Below are 27,430 nucleotides of genomic sequence, written 5' to 3'. Positions count from 1 at the left end.
GGAACAAAGCAGCACCGTATGATAGCATAAATAGGTGCAATAACGGCAACCAGCATTTTGAACCTTCGATTGTATTGCACGAAGTTCAAGCCATTCAGAAGAAAACCAGAAATTGAATCGTAGCTTAGAGCCGTGTATGTTTCAAGCAGCGCAGGCGCGAAGCATAGCCTCCAAGATCCGGCTACTCAAGCTGCTTGAGCACTGAGGTCATGCGCGAAGGTGGCTCACTGCACGAACGCACAGGCCAGACGGGCTAATTGGCACCGGTGCAGCGGGGAACACGGTAGAACACGGTAGAGCATAGTAGTGTTTGTTATATAGTGGCACTATTTGTTATGTTGTTAAGACTTCAAAAATGTGCGGTTCTTTTTTTGTCACTAGTCAAGCAAGCGCTAGTAGTAAACAATTACAGAAGCGTTTCTTTTACGGGAATTATTGGAATGGCCCAGCTCAGCCACCTCAGGAGTAGGAATGGTCCAACAATAGAGAGTTTTAGAATAGGGGCCCCAAACGTTCTGGGGCCCCAAAGAAATAGCATCGAAGCCACTGCGTAAGCACGAGACGCAAACTGCATTTGGCTTTTGCATTGGGCATGCTATTTCACCGATATAGTGGGAGCCCCAAAAGTTGCCTCAAAAGATTTCCGTAAAGAAACATGGCGGCACCCATAGCGACGGCTCTAACCTAGCACCAAACTGGGTTCAATTTGTGGTAACGTGTGAAGTTCGTAAGCTAGGAGAACTAGCTCTCAACTAGCGCGTGTTATGAAGATTGATTCATTAGGTGCCGCTGATTCTGAATTCGATTATAGATTTTATGGCTCGTAGGCATAAGACGGCTTAGCTTGGCTGGTGAAGGCACATAAAGTTGGGTACTCAAAAGCAAGCACAACTAAATGTTTGCTGCTTACAGAATAACCTCTAAATTAAACACAAATACACGAAAGTCAAAATTGCTATTCTTTTCATAAAATGGTATATCTTATTTAATTATTTCTAATAGCTTTTCTTTAACACTGTAGTAGCACTGTCAGCGCCAGATGCTATCCGCAAATGCAAAGCCCTATTCTAAAACTCTTCACTCCTGCGTGCCCCAACACTAACACCCGCAAAGCGCTTTGGGGACCCAAACTATTGGGGCCCCTATTCTAAAACTCTCAAATCACCACTGCGAGGAACTAAATGAAGTTGAATTACGATGATCTCCCCTCCCCGGAATTGAGCTGGAACGGAACAGGGGCATCTCCCCGCCACTACTCTGACCTATCCATACCCGTGTCTCGCGAAAATTTGGCTATGCGGCAAACTATTGAGCTTGGTTTGCTTGCATTAAACTCGAGCGCATGCATGGTGCTGCAGATGGCTGCACCAATTTTCGTGGACAACAGAACCGAACGTTCATTTTCTTCATGCAGAGTCTACTCGCAGAAGTGGGGATTACTTGCACGAACATTTGAAATGCATAGTCGACTAATTAACTAAGATAACTAGGTTTTTAACTACTTACCTAATGGCACATACTGTAATGCAATTTACAAATTCTAGTGGGTGAGACTGCAAGGCATATCCTCTTGAACATAATTGTGTGGATGACATCTACAACATATGCGCCATTAAACTTTTGGTAAAAATGCCCTGTGGTTCCACATACTTAACAAAACACAAAAGTAACAGGAATACCGACGTATTTCCCTGCAAAGTTCGAGAATTAATATCTCTAAGCTGGTGTCATCCTGAGAATTCGTTCCAAGTGGATCCGTCTTGCAAACACCCGGCTAGAATTTGTAAATTGCAATATGTGCCATAAGTTAAATAGCTTCAAATTTAAATAGTTGTTCATGTATTTCAATTTCTTGTGTAGGTAATATCCACCTCTTCAAGTAGACTAGCTCAAGGACCATAATTGGGTGTGCCATGAGCCACAGGCAATTTTTCAAAATTTTTGAAAGTGTTCGCTGAAACACTCAGTATTTATAGATATATGCTGGGACAAGTATACAGCCCCGCCGGTGCCTTTAAATTTCGTCACATCGCACAGCATGTGCCAGGAACAATACTCAAGAGCAATAAATGATTTGGCATTGTTTGCCGCATGTCTGGAGAGCTAATTAGCTTTCCAACGTAATAACACGTCCGAAAATCCCGCACTTTTGACATTTTTGCCCCCTTTCGCTACTGTCTGCAATCGCGGCCGTCAACGTTTTGTTCACAATCCGCTTTATTTACCTGTTTTCCGTTGGGTCTTTCCTAAACTGTCCTGTTCCCTTGTCTGCCCTGTACTCCTATAGCAAAGGATGAAGAAACACCGAAGCCATGATCGAAAGCTGATTCGGTGTATCAGCACAAGAATGCGTGCCTCCTCTAAACGGCCTTATCAGAACAAATAAGAACACGTACCTATAGTGTCGTGTGAATGCGCAACCGACAACGCTGGATCCAGCTCTAATAAGTATACACAAAAGTGAATACCATCACTAGAACCGCATGAAACAACAACAGCAGTGATTGAGGTATTCATCACGTCTACGTATTTCTTGTGGGAAGTGGAAGTTTCGCCCTCAAGGCAAAGCATCGATAGCAATAGAAAGTCACAGCTTAGGCTGAAAGGCGACGCATCGATTGCGACAACAAATTAGTAGACAGCTATCCGAAGTAATGATAGTAGTTTTATCAGCCAGATAAACTTGTAAACATTTGCTTACTAGCTAAGCCAACAAGCATGGTGTATGTGCCTGTGTCTTGTCAACAAGCACGGTGTATGTGCAACAAGCTTGCGTCTCGCCCTTGCTACTTTGTGGATGCATGTGTTTGTGCTGTTACAGTTTTTAAGTCAAGCATGGTGTAATGTGCAACAAGCAAACATGACCATATCCCCCTCGATGACCGCGGGAACTTTGTCAAAACGCGGGATTGAGGAAGCGCGGCAGCGGCAGCGATCGAATTGACCTTCACGCTGCCTCTCGCTTCGACGCGAACTAAGGGGCGGAAACGCAGCGTACACGAACCTATCAGCATTCAGCCCGCATCGTATATCGCTTTCAAAATAGGACCCGCGCCATACGCAGCAGACGCCGGAGTAGAACGCCCCCACCCTCTCCCTCCAATGCCCCCGGTGCCCTGCGCGCGACGGAAGACGGCGCGCTTCCTCCCTTGCGCGCGCGAGATTAGCTGCTATCGTCGGCTCAACCCCGCACGCTTTCACTCGCACGTACTACAGCATAAGGCACGCGGCAACGATGTTATCGTCCTTCGACTTTGAGCTGTAACCGCGTGGCACGTCTTTTCGCTCGCGACAACGCGACGCTCGGCGAACGCCCTCGCCCCCCGCTGATTCCGCAACCGCGTGTAACACGGCGGGTGCTGTTGTGCCATCACCACAAGCCCGCATTCCGAATCTGCAAGATGCAGAATCTATCCTGCGAGCGCCCTAATTCTCCCTTTCCCGAGTCAAGATGCTGAGCCGTCAGGCAGCGGGATCCTGCGGGAGAAGCCTCGGCGAGCAGCAGGTTTGGACGTGTCCGCGAGTACCAGACAGCCCGGCGCCGCACCTCCTCTTGCATGGAGGTCACCACGCGCGCGAACTTTGAACCGGGTGGCCAGCGCGGTCGCTGGTTGGACCCCTCGGACGACCGTCGTGTGCTGACTTTGTATTGGGCCGTTTGAGTGACAATGGTTCCTCGGGGATTATAAAAGCAGCGACGCGCTGCCTGAAAAACAGGATCCGCCGACCCACCGGGAGATAGTGTCGCTCCCGACTGGGGTGAGATGTGTCACGCGTTTTCGCCGGACGCCGTCGTGCGGGAACAGTCGCGTTTGTGTGAGCTCTCGGCCCCAGTGCCGATCCGATCTTGTCCTGTACAATGACCTGTATATAATGTATAAAATCCCTTTCGTTATTCTCATCGACGCCTGGCTCGGAGTCTTCGCTACCAACGCTCTGTCACGAAACGGGTGACGAGCGCTACGGGACCACAAAGTCGTAATAGTGGTGCAGCGGTACAAGTTCGTAACAGTGCGCGTAGACCGCGCCGCGTTTGCCGTTGTTCCGCTCAGCTTCTCCGCCAAGGTGCTCGGAGGGCAACACCATATGGTCACAGAAGCACGTGCTGGTGGACGAGTTGGTTATGCATGATTACAACGGAAACAACGTCTCCTTTCTTCGTCTGTTGTTTTATTTGGCGCCTTCGTTGTAACCATATGGTGGCATAAGGGAACCAATGCGTGACGTTAACGTGACGTGAACTAGCGCAGCGCTATCATGGGCTCGGCAACGCGATTTTCAGGGGTGCGTTCGTCGAAACGACACCTGGGCCCCTCCGCCGCGCGTCGGTCGTGACAAAAATCGCGCCATGTGGTTCCAGCTTTACACGGAACGTGAAGGCGACGGCAGAAATGGGCCTGGAGTGTCCATATAATTGCTACAGCAATAACAAAAAATAAAATAAAAATACAATCGCGTATGTGAGCCGCAACTGCCAATGGCACGGCCAGAATATGTTCACCGTGTTGCCGCTTCTACTTTGGAACGCCACGCTAAACAGGCTTCCCTGCAGGTTAGACCGGTTGAAAAATGAAATTGCTAGGTATTACCAACCGTCCGCGCATTTGAGTTGTGACTTACAATCGGGAACTGATAGTGCTAGCGGCAAAGTTAAACGCATCAAAGACGAGCAATAATGGTGAAGTTCACACACTCCAGAGTTATCACGGTCTTCTGACAAAAAACGTGGGCCGATATCGAAGGCCGTGCAGTCTAACAGTGCACGTGACTCAAAGCGCTCGCTGTCACGAGGAAAGAATGCGACAGGCCATACGTTTAAGAGCTATCGTAAGAGCGACTTCCGCACGAGAGAAGGACGCGTGCGATCGTGGCCGAATATTGGTTCGAGCACTGGACTAGTTGTGCTGGAAAACAGGTTCGATCCCACCATCGGTCAGGCATTTGTTTACAGCATTTCAACCACCTTGGAAGTATGTAACACAAAACTCCAGCAGTGCTGAACGTACGCGAGCGTGAAACCGTGTGCATGACATCGCAAGTTTATAAGAGATACGATCGAGGTACAGAAATGTCACTTTGATAAATAATAGTGTGCATGGTCGCCCGTGGCTGCGAAGAGGTCACAATCAAGTACGCGCTATCGCATACTCATACGTGTTTTTTTTTTTCTTTGAAAGAAGGAGAGGGGGCGCTACCGTAGTCGCATAATCACACGCAGTTACACGAACGGGCCGGAGCCCAGGTTTTATTCAACGAACCCCAGCCTTGCGAGATCCCGTCGAAACATGTATAACTCAAATAGAGCTACTACTCAGAGAGCACAAGGGTAACCGAGGGACTCGATTTTGTTAATTATATATATAACCAGATGAAGCCAAGGAAACCATCGGGGAAATTAGCTGTGGCTGAAACAGGCATGTATCAAATAAAGAAAAGGGAAATGAAAGTGGACGAAAAGATGACTGTGCGGAAACCTCAAGCTCCGCACGCGTGCGTTGCACTACTTCCAATTCGTTGTGGGTCCAGCTCCCGCCGGCGACAAGTTATCTTTTCGTCCACTTTCATTTCCCTTTTCTTTATTATTTTCTACTTCTGCCACAGCTAATTTCCCCGATAATTTCCTTCGCTTAATAACTGTCTGTTGGCTTTGTCTGGTTATAACTCAGGTTAACTGTAATTCGACACACACACACACAAACGTTTTTGCCCTGGCATAGCCAAATTTTGTGGTTAAGAATAGTTCTAAACTCCTCTAAACGAAGTAATATGCTAAATGATACATCAACCAAGAATGGGCGAAGAACTGGTAAAGACTTCATTTAAAACAATCCATGCATGACGCTGAGCTGCTTTCATAGAGCGCAACGTAAGGCGTCTTCGACGAAAAAGGTTATCAGCAAAACAAGGGTCGGAGCGAATGCTTGAAGATGCAGTTCAACGCTCCGATAACTTCCACTTCGGGCTGCCATAAAATGACAGCAAGAGTGGAAGACGCACTTGACACGCTAACTTTTACCCGCTTATCTTCAGTTTACATCATTTTCCTTTTTGTTGGCACCACCACTGTATGCTTACACGTGACCAAGGAAGAGTTTGCTAGGTACTTACAGAGCACCGCCATCTTTGAGTGGTGGGAGATAAACACGAACGCCTTCTGAACGCGATCATCATGCAGGCGGCTGCCGTGCCCCCACTCGACAAAACACTCGCGCCCCCAATACAATGAATATATGCGAACGTAAAAAAAAAAAACGCCAGTTCTCCTTACGAACTTTTTTGCCTAAACAAAATCGACTGTTCCTTTTTGAAGGGCTCCACACCAGGCTACATAGAAAATTTCGGCTATACGCTGGAAGTTGTTACGTGCCCTCTACCACCGCAAGAATTTTCCAGATTGGTTCATTAATAGCCGAGGTAGAAATATTTCAGTGCTGCGAACCCATGATTTCAGGAGGCGAGCGTCATCGCCAACATAATAGAGACCTTTAGCATGTCCGGTATTCGGGCAAGCGCGGCCGGTTTTCCGGTTTAGCGGGGGCGTCAAGGTGAGCGGCCAGATTGGTGGCGCCAGCTGGTGGCGCAAAGCTCAACCGCACAAACAAAGATAATTACTGTATTCTGCTTAGCTGCTGGCGTAAATTTTCGACAGTGGCGTAATCGCGTTCACAATTACGCCGCTGTCAAAGATTTGCACGAGTGGCGAAGCAGGATATGGTGAGTTACTGCAGTTTTAGCTATGCGTTTGTCTGGTTGAGCTCTACAACATCAGGCGGCTTCACCGCTCACGTTTACGCCCCGACTATCCGGTAATCCGCCCAAACCGCTCCCGTTTACCGGAATAGCGTACAAGCTAAAAGTCTCTAATACACTCTGCACCGTCGAGCCTCCGCAAGCCGAATTTCTTCCCCGCGTTCTCCCATACCGGAGCGCGAGGATCGTGTGACGTATACGTCACAGGTACCACCTTTATTTATATAATTATTCCCTCTCCCTTTTTTGCTGCACGGCGCACTTCCGCTGACGGCGTCGCGTGCGAGCTGTTGCGTTTGTCTCGTTTCGCGCAGCGCACGGGAGCACCTGACTGGCGGTATAAGCCAGTGCTACACGAACACTGAGGCAGACAAGCGTATCACAGAGCATGATCGCGCTCAGAAACACGGTAGAAAATGGCAGTTCCGGTGTCTGCGAGCGTGACCGAACGACCTGGGAACAAGCAGACGAAACTGTATACATATCTCTTGCTACGGTACGAAGTGAAACAAAAACGCACAGATATTAGGTTTGTGCGTTTTATTCTTTCTCGAAACCTTAATTCGTCCACTGAAGCAATAGATTACACAACTAACAGATGTTGCCTCAAATAATTTTCGAAGTCACGTGCCACTATGAGCGAAGTCACAGCATATACGTGTGCGTAGACGCACTTGCGCATATACGTCCCTTCTCTGGCTGGGAGCACGGCGCCCGCGAGGAGAAGGGTAAACGGCGTTCGGTTTCAAATTTCAGCCATAGAGAAAGAAATTCAGCGAGAGGGGACACTCGGCGAGAACTGGCAACAGGAAACACGCCAGGCCTAGCGTTAATCCCGTCCGTTAGTCGACGCGAGCATCGGAAAAATAAAGTGTGAAATGAACTTACAGACAACGTTTTACTTAGCTTTTTTTAATTCTTTCCCACTAAAACTAAGAAGTTCTGCGTATAAATGAACTACTTTGTGGTTTATTGTTCTTACGTTAACTAGCAAACGGCACGCAAGGCGCGACAGATGCATGCGTCGTGCGCCCGACAGGCCACCGAAGCCGGTTGCGCATGTGGATTTTGCGCTGTTCGGCGACCCGTCTATTTTGGATGTAGCGTGTTTGTTGGGCTCCCAGCGTATTCTTGCGTTCCTTCTGCACTTCGACAAGGCACCACTGCACTACTGGTCTACCGCAAGGAGAGAAATATTTTTTGACAGTCTGCAACGCGTTTCAAGCAATCTTGGTTTTTACGGCACGGAACCGAGACTTGTGACGCAGTTAGCGAAAAACAACTCGGCCGTCCTGACGTTGTTAATTTGAGTTAATGACTCGTACTGGGAGATGCATGCGACGCTTTCTATGAGCCCGAACATTACTATAACTTATTTCGGTTGTTTTTGGGCCCGCTCGCCGCACCAGGCTTTGTGACGCAGTTAGCGAAAAGCACCTCGGCCGTGTGACGCAGTTTCGTGTGTACTGAATGTGTACCGAAAAGCAAGCCGACCGTGGTAACAGTTAGTTTGGCGTGTACTGAGTCTTAGTGGGACAAGTTCGTGACGATTTCTATGGCACCGCAACATATACCTTCTTTCGGTACGCACGCTTGTCGAAAACGCGACGAGCGATTGCCAAGAGTGATAACACTGGAGTGTGCTGCTTGCGCCGGCAGAACGTGCAAAAGATAACGCCGAAGAGCTCAAAAACCAAATCGAAAATTCGCTTTTCTGAACGACTGAAAACAGGCTTTGCACTCACGCATTTCTCTTGAGTGCGAGTAGTAGTCATTCTGCGAGCGCCTAGCACGGTCGGGCTGAGAGCCTGTGTTGTGGCCATCTGTGTATGTGGCGTACTATCGCATCGGCTGAGGCCAAGTTTTGGAAACGCGCAGTCGCCGGTGCATTTGTGCTCTTGAAGTTCAGGAAGTAATGTCTGGGAATGAGGAAATGCTTGGAAATCAGATTTTTTTTTTCGTAATTTATAGTACGGCCTTGTATGGGTCGGGTATTTTCGACGCCATGTATGTAAAAGCAAATTGCTTTTGCCTGTAATGTCGCCCATTCACCACTTTCGCACGTTTCCCCTCTACACGCGGTATTCCTATAAGGTCTAAATACCAAAATGAACATGTATTTTACTCTTTTTCAGCTGATGCCGTCCGGTGGAGCTTCGTACGGGAACTACTGCTGCTTACCTTGTGCCACAACGTTGAATGAATGGACAAAAAGCCCGGAACGAGCATTTAAATATAGAGCCAAATAAACATTGTCTCATCTACAAGGCGTTCTGCATCTACTTTTTAAAATTGCACGTCGCACAGGTTCGATGGAGGCTTGTAAAGACCATTCGCAATCATTTTAATTTAATAGACGATTCCGCACTGAGACCACGCGCGATTGACCATTAGCAGAAAAAATAAATAGGGGGGGGGGGCGCCGAGCAGCGTCGCCATAAAGTCCGTCAATAATTTAGAGGGACCTTACGCCGCCAGCGTTGCGCGTGCCAGCTAGCGTTCAAAACGCGCGAGCCCTAAACCGGAAGGAGATAATCCCATCCGCTTGGTGCGCTACAGTCAATTCGGCCTCTTGGCTCTTTGCGAGTGTTCGCTCTTGTTGAATGTCTTTCTCTAGCTCTTTCCGCGATGCGTAGCGACGTAATATGTACACGGCCACGACTGTATGTGCTGCGCTTGTCAGCTCAAGATGAGCATTCTCGCCTTCGCGCTTCCTCGGCCGGCTCTTTTGTGACGTGGGGCGATCTTTCATTCCTACTGGCTTTTGCACGCAACGTTTTGCAAGCGCAGGACGACCGACGCATCCGCAAGCGTGCTCGGCGTATGAATGAACGAATGAATTTTTTTTTTTTTTTAGAAAAGCAAGGACCGAAGGTCGCTGGTATGAAACCACTGTCCTTGAACTGCGTCCACCGACGGAGGCCGCGACACGTTCACTGCGCTTGCGAGACACCCAAACACGTCGTAGATAAAGACAAACAATGAGGACGGCGCGAATAGCGAAGGCGACAGCCGTTATGCGTGTGGATTCAACAATAGACAATGGACGACGCATCCGTAAGGCGGGAGCGATATCGGTTGTAAGGCTGTAAACATTACCTCACGTACTACATGCTGCCAGCCCGCGTAGCGGCAAGCTTCCTGTTGCTGGATGGAAAAAACGGCTTGTTACAAGGGTGATGCCAAGGCGGGCGTTTCGTCACAGCAGCTCCGACTCCCGGTCGAAGCACCTAGAACATATTCTTCGCTTATAGTGCAATGTGAAAGCTACGTTGCCAGACTCCATGGTCTGCGTCATGGCCCGTGACTTGCGTATTATTTACCGAGCGTGGAACCGCCGCGGTAGATTAGTGGCCGGCGTTGCGCTGCTAAGCTCGAGGTCGCGAGTTCGATTGGGGCGAAATGCAAAAAGGCCCGTGTCCCGTGCACTATTTTTAGTACGCAGAAGATGCCCAGGTGGTCAGAATTAATTGAGAGCGCTACCGCGTGCCTCATAATCAGATCATGGCTTCGGCTCGTAAAATGATGATGATGATGATGATGATGATGATAATAATAATAATAATAATAATAATAATAATAATAATAATAATAATAATAATAATAATAATAATACAAACTGAATTTACTTAATTTACCTACCGTACTTTGATACGCGCTCGACGCCACGATCCCTGGTTTGCTTTGCGCATTGAAACAATGCATTCTTCTATCCATTCCCAGGGTGCGTGCAGACTTGTATGATAAATCATTCGGCGACTTACCGCTGATACCGCATGTATCAATTAATTATAACCCGACCTCCGTAAGCAATCTTAATCTCGGTTGCGTACGCCTACGTTGCGTAAATAGGAAATTTGCCCCTGCAGTGCTGATCCCACAAATCGAAATCGACCAACACTCAGGGGAACCGCTTCGCACAACAAGCACTAAATTACACGACGCAACTTGGTTGTGCACGTGCCGTGTAACTTCGAATAAACGGGAGGTCATCGCGAATACACTCCAGCAGGCACCCGCCGTGAGTGATCCTCACAGACCACAAGCAGCAACTTGCGGAAGCTACAACTCATTTCGCATACGTAGGCAAGCCGCTTTACATGACAACGAATCAGCCGACTACCTGCCGATTTTGTATCGTTCGTTTGTCAATCAAGTGATGCCGAGGTGGCATAATTTCTTCGCACTATAGTGCTACTCCGGACATTTTGACAAATTCCGCCACACTGTCGAATTTGTGATCTCGTCGTCTTTGATGGGTTTCAAAAGGGGAGGTAACAAATAATGACCTTAGCCAGCTTGATATAATCCGCTACGCTTTACATTTTTTTCATTCTAGCGTTTTTGTATACATCTATATAATCTCTATTTTTTTCTTCCTATAAACTTCCCATGTACTTTGTACTGCGACAGCATGCCTGTAACGGATCCGGTCGTACCAATCTCTTCCCTGCTTTTTTCCACCAATACTCCAAACATCTCTTGCTTATGTCGACTGCTGACCGGTTGATGCTTCCCGTCCACTTTAAATCCAAGGGCCTCTGGAAAGTGTACGTTACCTACGGGCCTCACTGAGTGAATACTTTCGCATTCCATTAGGTTGTGCCGGGGTTGACCGGGGTTGTTGGAAAGTATGGAAGAGGCCTTTGCCCTGCAGTGGGCGTAACCAGCATGACGATGATGATGATGATGATAGGTTGTGCCGAGTGGTCTCCGGATTTCCACTGTAGCATACACATGCCTCATCCTGTTGCGAATATTTGCTCCGGCACGTTCTTGTACTTAGGCAACCTGCGCGAGCCTCAAATAGCAAGGCACTGCACTTCGTGTTATCACACATACTTTCCCTTCTCATTTATTTCTTCCCATTCTTGTAAATCTCCATGGTCTATTTTGTTTCCATTCTTTGCATCCGATTCGCTCTATCTCCTTCTCTCACTTTCTGATGACTCTTGGTTGCATATTTACACTTTCAATTACCCGTACTTGGTTGCCAACTTTCTTGACCTCTTCCATTCTGTGTCCCCATTTTTCAGGTACAGGTGCCTACGCACTTTAGCCGCACATTTATTTTCATCCATGTTCCTGATTCTTTCTTGAAACTAAGTGGCTTACAGGGCGACGAACCCCTCTCCGATTGGCTCGAAACGGCTACATGACCGAATTGGACAGTGCCCGAAACAGCACCTCTGGACAAGCACCGCTGCTCGAAGCCAGCGCGAGCCGCACCAAGCCGGTTATGCGTCTCGCGCGTATTGGCGAAATTCCAAAAGCGCTCCAGAGTTTCGCTTTCCAGCGACCTCCAAACCGAAAGCGGTCGACGCACAAAACAAGATCGACGACCGATCGAAACGGTCAACAAACGAACTCTCGTGTCCGCCCACAGTGTACAGGGGGCGCGCGTCGCGTTGTCGTGGGGCTCGAACGGTTGATACCGCTGTCAATGGCGCACTCGCTTTGTAGCACAGCGGTGGCGGTCGACGGCCTCGGGTCACCAACCGTTCACCCCCACGCTTTGGACAGAAACGCCGCCCACGAATATAGCATTGACATGTGCCCCTTGCACGAAGTAACCACACGCTGTAACAAGGAAGCAAAATATTTTCAGACACGTGGCAGCCAAATGCGCTACAGATACAGCGATATTCCAGAAATATTTATATCCAGCAAGCTTATTTTCAGAGCGAATAAGTGCTAACGCGCGAACAAAAGACTGGGGATCGAAACTAGCTTTCCCCGGATTGAACAAAAAAACATCGTTTTCTTTTCCAAGTCTCACTTCATTCGAGCAGCGACTTTACCATTTCAATTCCATTATGTACATATCATACAAGGGCTGCCTGCACGTGGGATTTATATATATTATGTAGCAAGCACAAAACCGAATCTGCCGTAGTGGGGGGCTCCGGATTAATTTTAACCCCTTGAGGTTCTTTAACGTGCGTTCAAATCGAAGTACACGAACAGCTTCGCATTTTGCGCCCACCGAAATGCGGCTGCCGCGACAGGGATCGCACACGTGACGACAAGTGTGCGTGCGTGCGTGTGCGTGCGTGCGTGTGCGCGTGTGTGTGTGGGGGGCAAAAAAAAAACGTTCTACCATGGCATATAGTCAACATAAAACGAGATAATTATTAAAGTCCATTAGCAAAGCATCAGTCAACTCTACAAAAGGTTCTCCAGGGCAAGAATCCGCCCACCCCGCCCCCAAATGCGAGGATATGCCGCTTCTTTCTCAATAAACCATACATCCAAGATTTTTTTTCTTCTGTACTTATATTCTTTGGACAGCAGAAGATTATTTGGACTAATGCCTCCCATTCTTGTAAGGAGCGCACGTTTATCGGTCACTGGCAAAGGGCCGCGAGACCACCTCGCAACAAAAACGCAGTTGGGCGACCCACAGACCACATCCACCCCACCTCCAAGTGACCCCTGACATCACGCCCTAGATACAGCGCAGCGAGGGCGCGTGTTTGAGGCGTCCAATCCGCAAATAGCCGCGACGCGCGCGCCACCTAAGCAAGCCGCGCACGAGCCGAAATCGGAAGCAATCAATGAAGCCAACGCGGCAGGCCGCCCCGGAGGCAGAACGCTACATACATCGCTTAACCGAAGCGCTACACGATGGGGATTAAGCCACTATAATATACGCTGCACTGAACGGCAGCACATGTTGCCGTCGTTCTGTCGGCCGAAATTTGCATATGCGTCGCGTCCCTCGCCATGCCACGGGCGTATTCCGCGTCTATACACAGTTTTCATCAAGCTGTTCGTGAGCTCGCTGCTTTCCTCGCCTCCTGCGTGATCGCCTCCAATAAAAATAAGAAAAGTGCATAATCCGATATTACAGTTCATGTTATCACTGTCTTGTACGAAGCTAAGTTTACGTTGCAAACTATCTCGCGTTTTGGGGGAACGCACCAGACTTGCTGAAGTCGCTGCTTCAGCGTGTTCGGAGGACAGTTTGTCGCGGATTCGAACCTTGATAGGCAGGACTCCACAGCCCGATTTCTCTTTCCGTTAAGGGCGCACTAGTATCAAGGTTCGATTCCCCCCCCCCCCCCACTCCCCTTCCCCATTCTGTTGACAGGAGTGTGCCCAGCCGTGTAATGCCGTGTAGTCCGCCTCAAGTGAGAGGGCCACGAACTTGCGTAAGAGCCGTTGCGAATAGCAATCGAAAAGCGTGTAAAGCCGGCGCATGTTAGAGGAGTGGATATACTATATGCGCGCAACAGCAGCAGCTCTAATAATTTATTTACATAAGCAAGATCAAAAACACAGCGTGTATGAAAACCGGCCTTGTCATCCGAAGCTTTCCCGCTCCGTGTTTTCAACTATAGAACTCCAAATGGCGGCATTCATGTTTCAGAGAGTAACGCTCTTAGAGACGGTGAGTCTCAGTGTGCAATCCCGGTACGTATACTATCCCCCTCATGGGTTTCATTTGTATATATTCGTGTTGCTCTCGGGTGAATGACAATTTCCCCCTTCGAACTCCAATTAAAACGCTTGAAGGTCACGCACGTTCTAATTGATCAATATTGTCGATATCCCACGCTTAACAAACTACATTCTCAACAAGTCATAACGCCACGGCGCCTATAGCGAAATCAAGTCACGAAGAGAGAAACTAGCTAAGTCAGCAGGAGGAGGATGAGGAAAAAGAGGGAAAGACGAGGAGGTTAAGCCACAAAGCGACACAAGAGTAAAGCAAAAGCTCGAGTTAACTGCCTTCTGCATACACGACCATGTTGCGCTGCTATCGGTACTGTAGATAAAGTACTAGCATTATTCCCTGGTATGTCACGTGCCCTGGGTGCCGCTTCGGCGCAAGCCCAAGAAACTTCCAATCGATAATATGATATGATCTTTAAAAGGACACCAAACAGGAAGATTGCCCTTGTGCCTGTTTCATTACTTTTGACAATCCCCCCTAGTTTGTGCTCAAAAGCTTGGCGTCGATGAATGTTATTGAGCTGCATGACTAAATTACCTATTTTTAACTATTTTGCAATAGCGAAACGGCCACCCTGTTAAAATGGGGCCAACCAATGAAAAAAAATTTTTTTTTTTTTCAGGAAGAAGGAAATACGCCGAACGGTATACGAACCAGCAATAGGCACAGCTGCAATATGTTTGTTGTCTGCACTGCAGCACGAACTACAGCAGCGTCGCGCCGGTGATGAAAGCAGTTTTCTCATGCATGCTTCCAGCATGTATACGTCTGCAAGAAACAGAAGAGAGATGCCGCGAGAAGCTGCTGCGACGCCTGTGTAAGCGACCAAGGGCCATTAGGTGATTGCAGCGGACGGGTCTACAGGAGTGCGCGCCGAGTCTACAAAAGCCAGAGCTCAGCGGCCCGAGATCTCCCGACGGTATTCGCCTATATTCACCGAATACAGACACGCTGCGAGTGAAAACACTTCCGCGTTCGCAGGAAGGACCACGCGCACGGAGACTCGAGGATGGGCCCCAAGGGAGACTAAAATTCATTCGACGCACGCTGCAAATGCGCATATTGGTAATCACACGACCGCAATGAATCGGCCGTACTTCGGAGCAGCCAGTTCCAATCATTAAATCGGTAGCGAGTCGGCTCCCTCAGAAGCAGTCTGTCTTCGCCAAAGCATGCAGCTCCGTATACCGTGTCGAAGCAGACACAGCGTCCGTCACATTTGGCGAACGAGTCGAGCAAGAACCTGGCGCAACGACACCTCACGTACAGAACTTAAAATTACATACATAGAGTACGAGCTCCTCTGTCTAGGATGCATCCACCAAGAAGCTGTTGCAGCTTACACTTCTACAATGGTCTCAGCTTTTGAACTTATTTTTATCAATAACACTCAACGGGCACACGACAATGGGCCTCATCGTTTCAATGGCTTTAGCCTTGAGACAACCTTTCTGGCGCTTCGCTTACTACTTCGCAGCGCTCGATGCGTATCGCTGCATCTACGCTAAATATAGAAAACAAAAATAAACAAGATCTTAGCAAGTGTTTCGTTAAAGGCGAGTCAAAGCCTTCTAAGACAACGCTTCCTTCCAATCTCCTGCCCTAGCTAGTTAAAAAGTTGTCACATTGGCTTTTGTTAACAAAAATGGAGAACTCTTCTCTCTTACGTGCATCAAACGACCTCCGGACGAGAACTATTTCCATCGCGCAAAAAAGAAAGACTTTTTTTTTTTTTGAAGCTCTCTACTTAAACATGCAAATGGTACAAGGCCGGGGAAAAGGCCCAGTTCGCACGCGCTCTCGACCACAACGTAGTAGCGATGCTCTCGACTGCGCATGCGAAAAGCGGGCGATCTAGCTGTGCGCGCCAGGCAACGTGCGCCGACAAGGCGCGCGTGGCATGCCCTGCGAACGGTCCCAGCTGCGCACACCTGCGGCCTCGCACGCGAAGGCTTTATCGCCCGCACACCTATGGCCACAGCGCGCGGCCCGCCGACACTGTTTGTGCCGGCGCAGGAAGAAAAAAGAAGACACGCGTATCTAAAGGGAAGCGCGGGCCACTCGGCTTTGCCGATCGACCAGCAGATGTGCACACGCCAGTCCGACAATTACGTCCTGCCCTTGCAATGTTTAATGCGGCCGACTTCCGCCAGCTCCGGACAACTACACCCTCCTTGCGACGAATTCGATCAGACTGGGGGCAACGCCCGGACATTCTAAAGAGGGCTAAATAAAACGTCGCAGTTTCGCCCTAAAGGCGAAGCACCGATTGCGATAGCAAATTAGCGGACAGCTATACGAAGCAAGGATGGTAGTTTTACTGGCCATATATATAAACTTGTAAACATAGGCATGCGGACTAAATCGAGAAGCATGCGCGCCCAAGCAAACATGAACACATCTCACTCCATGACCGCGGAAACTTGCTGTCAGAACGCTGGAGTGAGGAAGCGCGGCAGCAGCAGCGAGCGAATTTACCTTCGCACTGCCTCTTGCATCAACGCGAACTATAAGCCGCAAAAACACAGCGCACGTCGTAGATACCTTTCAAAATACAGCTGCCCGGGCGGGCGCGCGCGTCCGGCCAGGCTGCCTGGAGTAGAGCGCGGCTGCCTCCCTACACTTTCCCCAGGAGCCATAGCGCGCGACGGAAGACGGCGCGCTTCCTTGTCGCTTTCCTTCCTTGTGTGCGTGAGATTGAGTCGCGATCGCCGGCTCATCCCCCGCACGCTTTCACTCGCACAAACAGCATACGGCGCGCGGCGACGATTTTATGGCCCTTTTACTTTACACGGAACCTCAAGGCGACGCCGACAGCAGAAATGGGCCTGGAATGTCCGTATTACTGTCATCGCAATAAAGTTGCAAGAAAGTTGTCGCGTCCCCTTTGCCTTCTCTTCACCTGTGAAGCTGGCCCTATCACTCGAATGAGACTATAAGCATGAATAGCATGGAAAACGCATGCCAAGCCTTACGTGAGAAGATCCACAGGAATGGTATATATGCAAGATTCCCTTGTGAAGGGATAGGCCGCGCTGCTTGAATGAACGGGCCACGGAACATCCTCCAAACGCAACTATTAATAATAAAAACAGCTGCTCTAGCCCGCGCGTTGCAGCATCTAAGAGTGGCAATTCCAGAATAAGATTCTGGGAAGAAAGGAAGGGAGAACTGCACGCGAGCTAATGGAAGCATATCATAAGCTAGGGTAAGGCTTAGACTGCTATCACTGAAAGTTTCGCTATTTTGTATGATTCGGGAATCGGCTTCTTCGAGAACTGATTTTCCCTATAAACATTGAGGTGACATGAGCAGGTCAAATTCATTGCTGCTTTCTGCGCACGTCGACTCCACTCACACGGGCGATCAAATATCGCCCAAGGTGAGTCGCCCTTGTCCCCGCCGACATCGGCGCAATGACTCTGCTAGCGGGAGACGAAGACAGTGATCCGAGGATCGCGATAAAGAATTCTTCCAGCTGCTTGGCCCGCACCTTGCTTGCGACTGTGAAGGCGACGCCGTCATAATGCCGGGTAAGCATAGAAAAGCACCCACCACGTATTCGATGGCGCCCGGCGGCGGCTGGGTGGGCGTCCTGCTCAGCTGCTTCCTGCCCACGCCGGCGTCGGACGAAGCAGCCGTGGTGGTGGGCGGCGCCGAGTGGGGCGCCGGCGGCAGGGGAGGCGACGGCACGGCCCGGCCGGCGGCCGCACCGCCGGGCGACGTGGCGGTCGTCCGGCGACCTGCCACCGAGGAATGGCCCCCATGGAAGGAGGAAGGGTGGCGGTGCTGCTGCTGCTGCTGCGTCGCGGCAGCCGCGGCCAGCGGCCCCAGGAGCGGCTCGAGGGGACCCCCGGAGGACCGGCCCCCGCGGCCCCCTGCGTCCTCCTTCTTGCTCGTGTCCAGCACAAGCTCCAAGGGGTTCACGTAGCCGTGGCAGTCCACAGACTGGGTCTTGTTGCTGCGACAGAGAAGAACGGGGGGACGCAGTCAGCAACGAAAGTTCATCTGCGTGCGAGGGGGGGGGGGGGGGGCAGTACGAATACACACGCTGCGCAGTCGTCAAGAGGGATTAGCAAAAGACAAGAGAGACGCAACAGCGTTATCGTCATATTATCACCGCCATCAGCAGTCTATTTTATGACCGCTGAAAAAAAAAAAAGGCCTTCCAGCGATCTCCAATTACCCCCGTCTCGTGTAAGCTGACGCCGTTGTATACCTGCAACTAATTTCTTCGCACCATCTTTGCTCTCCTCCACTGCGCTTCCCTTCTCTCTTGGCCCTTCTGTAACAGACAGCCTGTTAACCACCACGCACTATATATAACACGGCCAACCCCATTATTTCTAATGGCAACTAAAATACGGACTGCCCCCGTTCGCTCTCAATTCCACCGCTGCCTCTCAGCGTTACACCTACCATTTTTCGTTCCATCGTTCGTTGCACGCTTCTTAGCTACTCAAGCTTCTTCATAAACCTCCCTGTTTCTAACCGAATGTTAGTATACAGTGGCGGAATAAATGAGTGTGCACTATTCGTTTTACAGCGCTATAGTGGAGCCACACATTCCTACTCATGTTACTTGGACTTGCATACCTTTACACAGAAGACATGTAGCAAGCACACAAATTACTTACTGCTATCAAGCAAGAAGTGAACCTCTTAATGACAATGTGACCGAATAGTTAGACACACAAGCGTCACTGCGGACTGCTTTCTTTTCCCTACTTTATTGGAAATACGATACCTATTGGAGCAAGGCACCACCTTTATTTTAAAAGGAGTTTAGGGACAGGACTGTCGCGAACACACACCGTCGCGACAGCGTCCATGCTGTCCATGCTACTGAAGCATGCTCCTTTTGGGAGAGATAGGAGCAGAGTAATGACAGACACGGTGCCATGAGAGCGCAGGGACATCCCATCACCCTGCCCGCGATAACGTAGGAGAATGGCGTCGTCTGGTGGCCAAATAAATCATGTTCCCTGTATGTGAAAGGCATGGCCTACGAGATCGGGCGGCGCGGTGACACGTCGCACGCAGCAAGATCTCGAAGTCTACGCCGAAGTACAAGCACATCTTGTTGGGCTAGTTGGTAGCTGTTCATTATAAAATATAAAGACGCCAAATAAACGGACACGGCGTCTTTATATTTTATAAAGGACAGCCGAAGTATAAGACGCCGTGAAGGCGAAGGGGCGGAACGGTCGGACCAACTGCCTACATATATATATTAGCTTTCAATTTTTTTTTCTGGGAAGTAATTTAGATTCAGTATAGGCGCTACACGTTAACGCCCCCATATTGCACATGCGCCTCTACATAGCGTACAGCGCGCCTCGAATAAAACGTCCGTTCGCTGCGACGGCTCGAGCCGAAAGACTGCGTTTAACGGCTTTCGGGAAGACTCAATTTACGAGCGCTGACGCGTCAACACAGCTTGCTTCGCCAACTTGCCCGTGCCCACCCGAACACTGCGGCGTTAGGGCCGCAATAAACGGACACAACTAAACAGGTCACGCTGAGTCGCAGGGATCCGGCCTGAGCAACAAGTGAAACGAATAATGACTGATTACTGCGAAGGCTGAGACCACCCGTTGCTCCGTCGGAGCGGGTCACCGCGCTAAGCGTATAGCCGCTAAACAATTGGCTACCGATTGCACCGCTGTGTAACTGAGTAACGCGCCACGTTAGCTACTCAGTGAGTCACACAGCTTCGTTATCTCTCACCTCCCCCCCCCCTACGCCCCCCCCCCCCCCCCCCCCCCCCCAAGGAAAACGATAGCTCTTTACCAAGGAAAACATGACGTACGTAAGCTGAGTCATAGGTCGAACGAGCGGATGGTTTCGGGGGCGTTGCGCAAGAAATGGGCACGCACTTCTGAGAGCGTGTGCTGAGCAATAAGGTTCGGTAGACCATACGACTCTGGACGAAGGGTCTGACAAGCTCCTCAGATGGAACAGGCGCTGTGCGATCTGTCCGCGGTTGGCTCAAGCACGGTGTGCTCTTTCAAGAGTACACGTGCATCAACCCCGTGTAGCAGGTGTCAAATGGAACAACTTCAACTCTCAGCATGATAGCGGTAAATGAGTATATACCAATCTGGTGGCACTGTTGCACACTGCCTTCAACCCTTTTTCAAGATTACATTGGAAGCGATATTAATTGGCATCTTCACACAAGGTCGAATACATGCGGGACTGAATAGAAATGGTTCAATCATTCTTGCCGTCAGCCTTCGTGAAAACTGACACTCTGACATAGGCCGCTGTAACGCAGCCGATGAAGAAAAGTAACCGCCAAGTCCTTTCTAACACATCAAAAGTCTGCGGTTTCTACGTAAGACAAGAAACGTGAGATGGTCGCTTTCTCCGCTTACACGTGGAGATGTTGACTGCAAGCGTCTAACCATGGTATTTATAAAGAAAGTGTTTTTGAACGTTCCGTAACATACCAGCTGGTTACAAGAACCGACCTGAAAAGCGATTATGTACGTGAGCTGTATCTTTGGGTCTTAAGACGACAAATGATGTCTATGGACTTTTCATATCGCCACGTGAGACGCAGTAATCGAGCCGCCGTCTATACGCGCCACATAACATCGTCTCGCGTATTTTTCAGCCGTCACCGAGCGCGCACGTGTTATAATTTTCGTGGAGTATCGGATGACCAGAGTCCGGGGCGCCAGCGAATTTGAAAACGCCTGGCGCTGACCCGCCGTCGGAATTAGGAGTCAATAGTTTTGAAAGTTCATCGCCAAGTAGCTTGGACCGAATACTTATTACAGACCGCTGCAACGTGAATTTGTTAAAGCACGTATTGACGACGACGTTCCGTTCGAGGATATTCATCAAGTCCTGTATATATGCCCGAAGCTAAATCCATGGCTCAAGGTTATCGATTCGACCACATAGCACAAATGGAGTGGCTTTTCTAAATACCACGGTTTCGATGACGATGGGCCCGTGAAACTGAGCGTCACCGAAGTTCTGAGCTACATCCATGATGGCAAGCCCTTGCTCCGTTGAAAACGAAGACATTTAGCCACTTCTCCAGCGGATACTTTTCCAGCAACGGGAGTGTCAAACAGAGCGCTTTTTCCAACTTTATTCACGCTCTAAGAGCTTGCACTATAAAGCAGACACACAACCAGACGTACGAAAAGAAAGAAAAGGCTCCTCAAGCGGTTCAGCTAGGGCAACATAGTGATCACGTACACAGTAACGCCGCTGGAACAAATTCATGACTTCGCACTTCTACGTGTCCAAAGAGCAGTCGTTCACGTACAACGTGCCCCAACTTACACCTGAGCAGCAACAACTGAAACGATCGGGACACTGAGTGAAACATGCCCAACGGCCACACAAGTTCTCGCTGCCATGCAGGGCTGCAGCTAAAGTGGCTGCTCTGAACTCGTTTTCCCTCCGTGCACGCGCGGTTAAACAGCAAAGCCGTCGCAGCGCGAATGTATCCTTACGAAAAACATTTCACGCAGTACGCTTTACGCAAGACTCCTGCAGGGCCAACGGTGGATGAAGTGGCGACATGCGACAAAAAGGGGACGCTCCGACAAAGGGGAAGAAAAAGGAGAAAAAAACGATCGGAATGAAAGGCTGGCGTGTTACAGCTACGCGAGAACACGCAAGCGTACACACTCCACACACGCGCCCATGCACAGCCGAGCGAGCGCACACAGACGGTCCACCACATGCACACGAGAGCGCCGACGCAATAGTCGCGCTCTGTGCTCGCCGAGTGCAGACTCCGAGCGAGCGCTTAATGGTCCGAGCTAATTGCTACACCCACGGACAACTTTCTGTGGCTATGGAGGGAAAGTCACGGAGGCAAAGCGCGCACAAGTGTGAGCGCTTCTGAATAGAGTCCCGCGTTGTAATCCACGTTAGTTTAGGCTGGGGAGAAGAGAAAACATAAGCACGTTACTAGAAACAGTTAAGTTAGAACGCACCGCTGAGTACACAGGTTTACTTATCTTGCGGCTTTTCCCTTCCGCGTCTGGGGAAACGCGAAACCGTCGCACGTGGAAGCATGCGTCGATTCAGCGTCTGTTCCGAGCAACCGAAAGCACTGTCAGATGCTGGCGGACTACTTGGCGCGGTAACACCGTGTGCAGAACCTCCGCCCCCGTAGCTTCCCCTTCATAGCCACAGAAACCTGTCTGCGAGTATAGCACGCTCTCTTAAAGCCTGCGAATGCACACGTACCCACGCGAGGCGCCAAAAGGTGGCCAAAAGCAACGCGCGGCGCGGATATAATATATAGCAAGAGGTTATAAAGAACTCGCCCACGCGCGAACATTAGGTGCGTCCGATGGTTTGTCCCGGCAGATTCGCCCGCGGCACGGATAAGCAAAACGAACACGCGCAACATTTGCACGCCAATCCGTTATACGGAACGCCTGTAACGGACGCGCCGGCGTGCGACGCATGGCAGTCGGACACTGCAATGTGTTCAATATGGCGCTCTGACGAAGTGCGCTATATGAATTGTTTTGAAGTGTAGTAAATATCTTCTTCCGCAGATTTAATTAGCCCTTCCTTTTCCATTCTGGCTTAAGCTTTCCGGCTTTTAGCACAGAATGTTCCCGATCGCGCCACCCAAAGTGTTCGGCCATGGCTGCAGAGAGAGAACCGCCATCCGTGTCTGCACACCGTTGCTTGGAATGGCATGAAAAAGGTTAACCGCCGCATTCCAACGCCTCACGCGTACCTATATTACCACCACTGAGTGCTATCGCAACGGCGGTGCGCGCCTACAGACGAAAATGCTCTACACATATACACACGCAGCACAAAGGGGGGCGAATACTGGGATGTAACGCGTAAGCGCGAGCGTGACGTGCGCGCGGAGCACGGTGGTCGACGGTCGTCCCACCTCTACGACAGCACTCCATGACGGGTGCCGTTAGGAGTGTATGTGTGTTTACATTCGTACACTGTGATGTGCTTACTCAAAGAAGCACGCACAGTGCGGTTACAGTTCTTCCCTTCACCTTACACTGCGTCAACAACGTTATATAGAAGCGTAGGCAGCACTTCAAACAGGCTTTCTCTCTTTTACAGAATACATGTTTCTCACCAGCGAGATCGGTGTGAGCCACCCAATGCGTACGGCGAAACTGCTTATTTAGTGCATGCCCGTTATCATATTCGCTCACTCTAAAGGGCGCGCATGCTTCCTCCACTACTTTGTAACCACACGCGAGCCCACGGTGTTTATAAGCGAATGCTTAAGATTGAAGAAACCATTCGGGACCTCATTTCGGCGGAAACCAGCAAACAGAAATAACTTATTGAAAAACCGGTCCATAAATGTGTGTACGGAACTCGATCATACGGCCAACTGTTGTACGCGCGCCGACAAATACTTATCAGCGAAATGGAAAGGCCCCGGCAAAGTGACAACTAACGGGCCGTGTCGACGAGAAAAAGCTTGGCAAGTTCGCCACCCTTAACCAAACAAGTCTTCAATGGCACCCCTCAAGCACAGTCAATTAAAATAATGAGGAATTAAAGTAGAAGGGAATGAATGGCATGGAAGGTCACCGTGAAACGCCGGTAAAGGAATGGGCAAGCGCGATTACACACTATACTTAAGCTTCTGTGGATCTGATGCAACGCGGCCAAGCACGCAGCGCAATGTATACGGTGCAACCTAATAAATATTCAATGGAGGCACGCAGCAGCAAGTAAAACAAACAACAACAACAACAAAATGCGTACACAACCGAGTACAACGGGCTTGCACCGAACTTGCGCTTCAGAGTTGCCCCGCACACGCGCGCAGCGCAAATAGAAGCAAGAACATCTTAGATACCCGGCAAACGGAAACTACACAGAAGAACATTTAGTGCATCAAGTATACGACATCACACGCCAGCACAGGCAAACAACACTTCAGTTTTTCAAAGGTAAAATGCGACAGCGCCTGGCTGCAGCTTGCGTCTGCAAGTAATAAACTACGACAGGAAGTTGATAGTTATGCGCCAAGCGCGCGCGCATATATTACAAACCCAAGTTAGACACACGCCGCGCTCGCAAAACTACACGCGCGCACGTTTGTCTGTCTCGCAGATGCCGGTAGAGCGCCACCTATCTATAAACCACGAGGCACGCACGTGTGCAGTACATGCGCACCGTTCGTGGCGTTTCGCTCCAGTATAACGCTCGATTACGTGTTTAAGCGCTCTTTCGAAAGAGCGCTTGCAACAAGCGAACGCGGAAACGCAATATCGACCGCCGTTGCAGTTCTTCTTGCCTGCCGTCTTCCTCGATCGCACGTGGCGTCAAAAAAACGAATTGCAAATTTCCGCAAACGCCGACAGGCGTCACGATGTTCGTTCCGCCACCTGCGCCTCAATCGTGCATTGGGAACACGCGTCGATGCAGCGTCAGCGCAGACTCAATACAGTTTCTTTTTTTTTTTTTGTGAGAACAACGGGCGAGCCAGGCTGGGAGGGGCTGACAGGCGAACGCAAACGGCATGTTCAGTAGTAGTAGAGCAACACGTGCACAACGTCTGCACAGAAGTGAGATATGGAAACGCGCGCAGCGGTCGATGAAACGCTCGTTTCTTAAACAGTCCGCGGCGCCCGCGCGGTTCATTTTTCATCCCGCCAGCGAAAAAGCACCCGAATGTTTTCGGGACGTCAGCGTTTCGAAGTTGCCCCGAACTTCGCGAGCTTACCGCTTCACTTTCCTTTCTTCGAGCAAGATGCAACCACAGAGAAATAAACGATACAACTGCGATTCGCCGCCGAGGCACAGCGGGACGTCCGCGCAGTGATATATGGCGGCCTGACGCGAGCGCATGCTAAGCGGCACAAGTTGTCGTTCAAATCAGATTCCGGCAACGTCGCACACGTCAGCTATAATTACACAGGCCACTTATGACCAATGCCAGGGAGATATTTCAAGGTATATTCATTAGAATGGGCTACACGCGTCCCCGAGGGCGCAGTGACCCCTATCGAATCGCGCTCGCAAACTATAATGTGCAGCTTTGTGTTCGATCCACATGACTGTCCTCTCTTGCCACTATTCAGACTTCCTCGACCAATTGGTACTGGTCGTGCAAATTTCAATCAGCATTCAAAGCGCATCGCCTAAACAATGCGTCAGTCATATGAGCAGCTAATTATAGAAGTACAAAAACCCGCAAATAACGGCACCAGCTGCGACTGCACATAGCCGATGGGAACTGCGAGTTTATTGGACGGATCTAAACCACTCCCACGCATATGCGCGGAGTGGGGCATCCGTAAATAGAACAGCATTGTCGGGTGTACAAGAAGCGGAGCTCGGGGTATTGCGTTAGAGCCCACCTAGTGGACTGTCCATTTCGGCCGCCGCTGATTGGCTAGGGCCGCTCCTCTCCTCCTCTCTCGTACAGCTGCATCCAATCAGCAGCGGCCGAAAGACAGTCCACTAGGTAAACTCTTACAGAATACCCCCCCCCCCCCCCCCTCAGGAGCGAAATAGCGGTGTGTGAAGAGCCACAGAGTCGGTTAGCTGTATACAAATAAGCCGCACAACGCTTTCTTTGCATACAAGAAGCGATGAACTGTGGTCTATAGCTTGCGCATAATTCGTACAAGCAGTGCTTGAATAAGGCGCAAGCGACACCGTGAAGACGAGCGATGAATGAGCGGGGAAGATACGGGAGGTAACACGCAACGGCAAGCTTGCACATGCACGCGTACTGCGCCTAAAAACGCTTCTCGTTGAGGTTATTTCTGCGCGTATTATAAGGGCATACGGAAATACACGCCTTTGGCTTACGCCGACACTCAATAGCCTGCACGTGACGTCATGACACGGCTTGGACACTTAGGGGGTGATCCATTAACCGCTTCCATACGTTGCTGTAGATAAGACTGTAAGTAAGGCGTAGATTTTCGCTTCGTCTCGTCAGGCATGCATTGCAGTACTTCAAGATGGCGGCGGCTACGACGTCTCTTTAAGCCACGCCTCAGAGTATATGAAGACACAAAAAAGTTGGTGTGGCTACATAGTGTGGCTAGTTTCAGCCTGCCAAACGACGCAGGCTACGATGGGACGCCGTGAGCGCTCTGGGCGTACTTTCACAAAGCATAATACTGTATACATAGCGGATGAAAACGGTATTGTTAGCAGGGCAAGCAAGTTTTAATCGTTTCACGCTCTTGAAGTGTGCATCTGTGCTGCACGCATTTCTATAAGGAAAGACAGAAGAGAGAAACACAGCATACCACCATCCCTTTCTTTCTTTTGCAAACGCTGGTTGCAGAACAGGATAAGTCCGAAACGAGCTACACGGGAACAAATGCGCGCTCGACGTGGCCGCCAGTTACCTGTTAGCTCGGCGGATCGACCCGAGCGTCGACCGCGATCGGTGCCACGAGGCGGCGAGAACCACGACGAGTCGGCGAGTGGCGGCGCGCCACAGGCTGCGCGGAGGCCTCGTCGACGGCGGCGGGGCCGCCACAGCTGGCCGCCGTGACATCTGCTAGTGCATCCGCCAGCGCTCAGCGCCAGCACCAACGCAGCTCCGAACGGCGACACACACAAGCACATACGTTGGTACACGCGGCGTGGCTGCCGACGAGAACGCTTCCTCCTCCCGTCGAACTCGGTCGGCAAGCGACAAACAACGGCGAACGCCGAACCGGCGCGCACGATTCGCCGGACACACAAAAGCGACCACGCACGCGAGTGTACGGTGCGACTCGAATGCGAGAGATTTCACGGCGAGATTAAAAGAGAGGAAAGAGGAGGAGAGAGAAAGAAGACGCATATAAAAGTAAGGGCAGGGACTGACCCGCCGGGGTTACCTATGCCCAACGACAGGCATCGTAAGGCAGGGATCGCACGTGGCGCACGACTGAAAAACAGTTCGGTGCATTCCGATGCACGCGCGTGACGTAGTGTTGGGCCGCGTGTGAGACCAAGACGACCGGTGCGTTCAGAATGCGATAGACTGCCGTGGCAGCGTCACGTGATGCGCCGTCGTCTAGCTTGATTGACGATCCCTTACTTTACAAAAAAAAAGATGAACGCGCCAAGCGTTGGCTGCTTGTCTATACGTGGCGATGACGTCACAGCTGAAAACGTGCGGTTCTTATGGCACCTGCGGGAAATGTCTCTCGGAGCAATGTATTGGCGTTTTAGAGCAACGAGCACTCGTGTTCGAGTGGACATTCCTTTCAGGGTATAAACGATCTT

General features: G+C 50.2%; 1 protein-coding gene across 9 annotated transcripts in view; it reads right to left on the bottom strand.

Moving 5' to 3' along the window:
• The window catches only part of LOC139046631 (nuclear receptor coactivator 7-like), a 161,993-nt gene that overhangs the window by 32,916 nt on the left and 101,647 nt on the right, over positions 1 to 27,430 (bottom strand). For 4 of the 9 annotated variants that reach the window (XM_070535733.1, XM_070535738.1, XM_070535735.1 and 1 more), the window contains exon 2: positions 17,765 to 18,170. In XM_070535733.1, coding sequence (XP_070391834.1) covers positions 17,765 to 18,170 — 406 coding nt within the window. Of the gene's footprint in view, positions 1 to 17,764; positions 18,171 to 26,559; positions 26,937 to 27,026; positions 27,199 to 27,430 lie in introns of those variants that run through there. The other 5 variants (XM_070535731.1, XM_070535737.1, XM_070535739.1 and 2 more) reach the window with 4 other exon arrangements.

The sequence above is a fragment of the Dermacentor albipictus genome, chromosome 3 (assembly GCF_038994185.2).
Source record: "Dermacentor albipictus isolate Rhodes 1998 colony chromosome 3, USDA_Dalb.pri_finalv2, whole genome shotgun sequence".
Classification (NCBI taxonomy): domain Eukaryota; kingdom Metazoa; phylum Arthropoda; class Arachnida; order Ixodida; family Ixodidae; genus Dermacentor; species Dermacentor albipictus.
The sequence above is the reverse complement of the archived record's forward strand: the minus strand, read 5'-3'. Positions and strand labels throughout refer to the sequence as shown.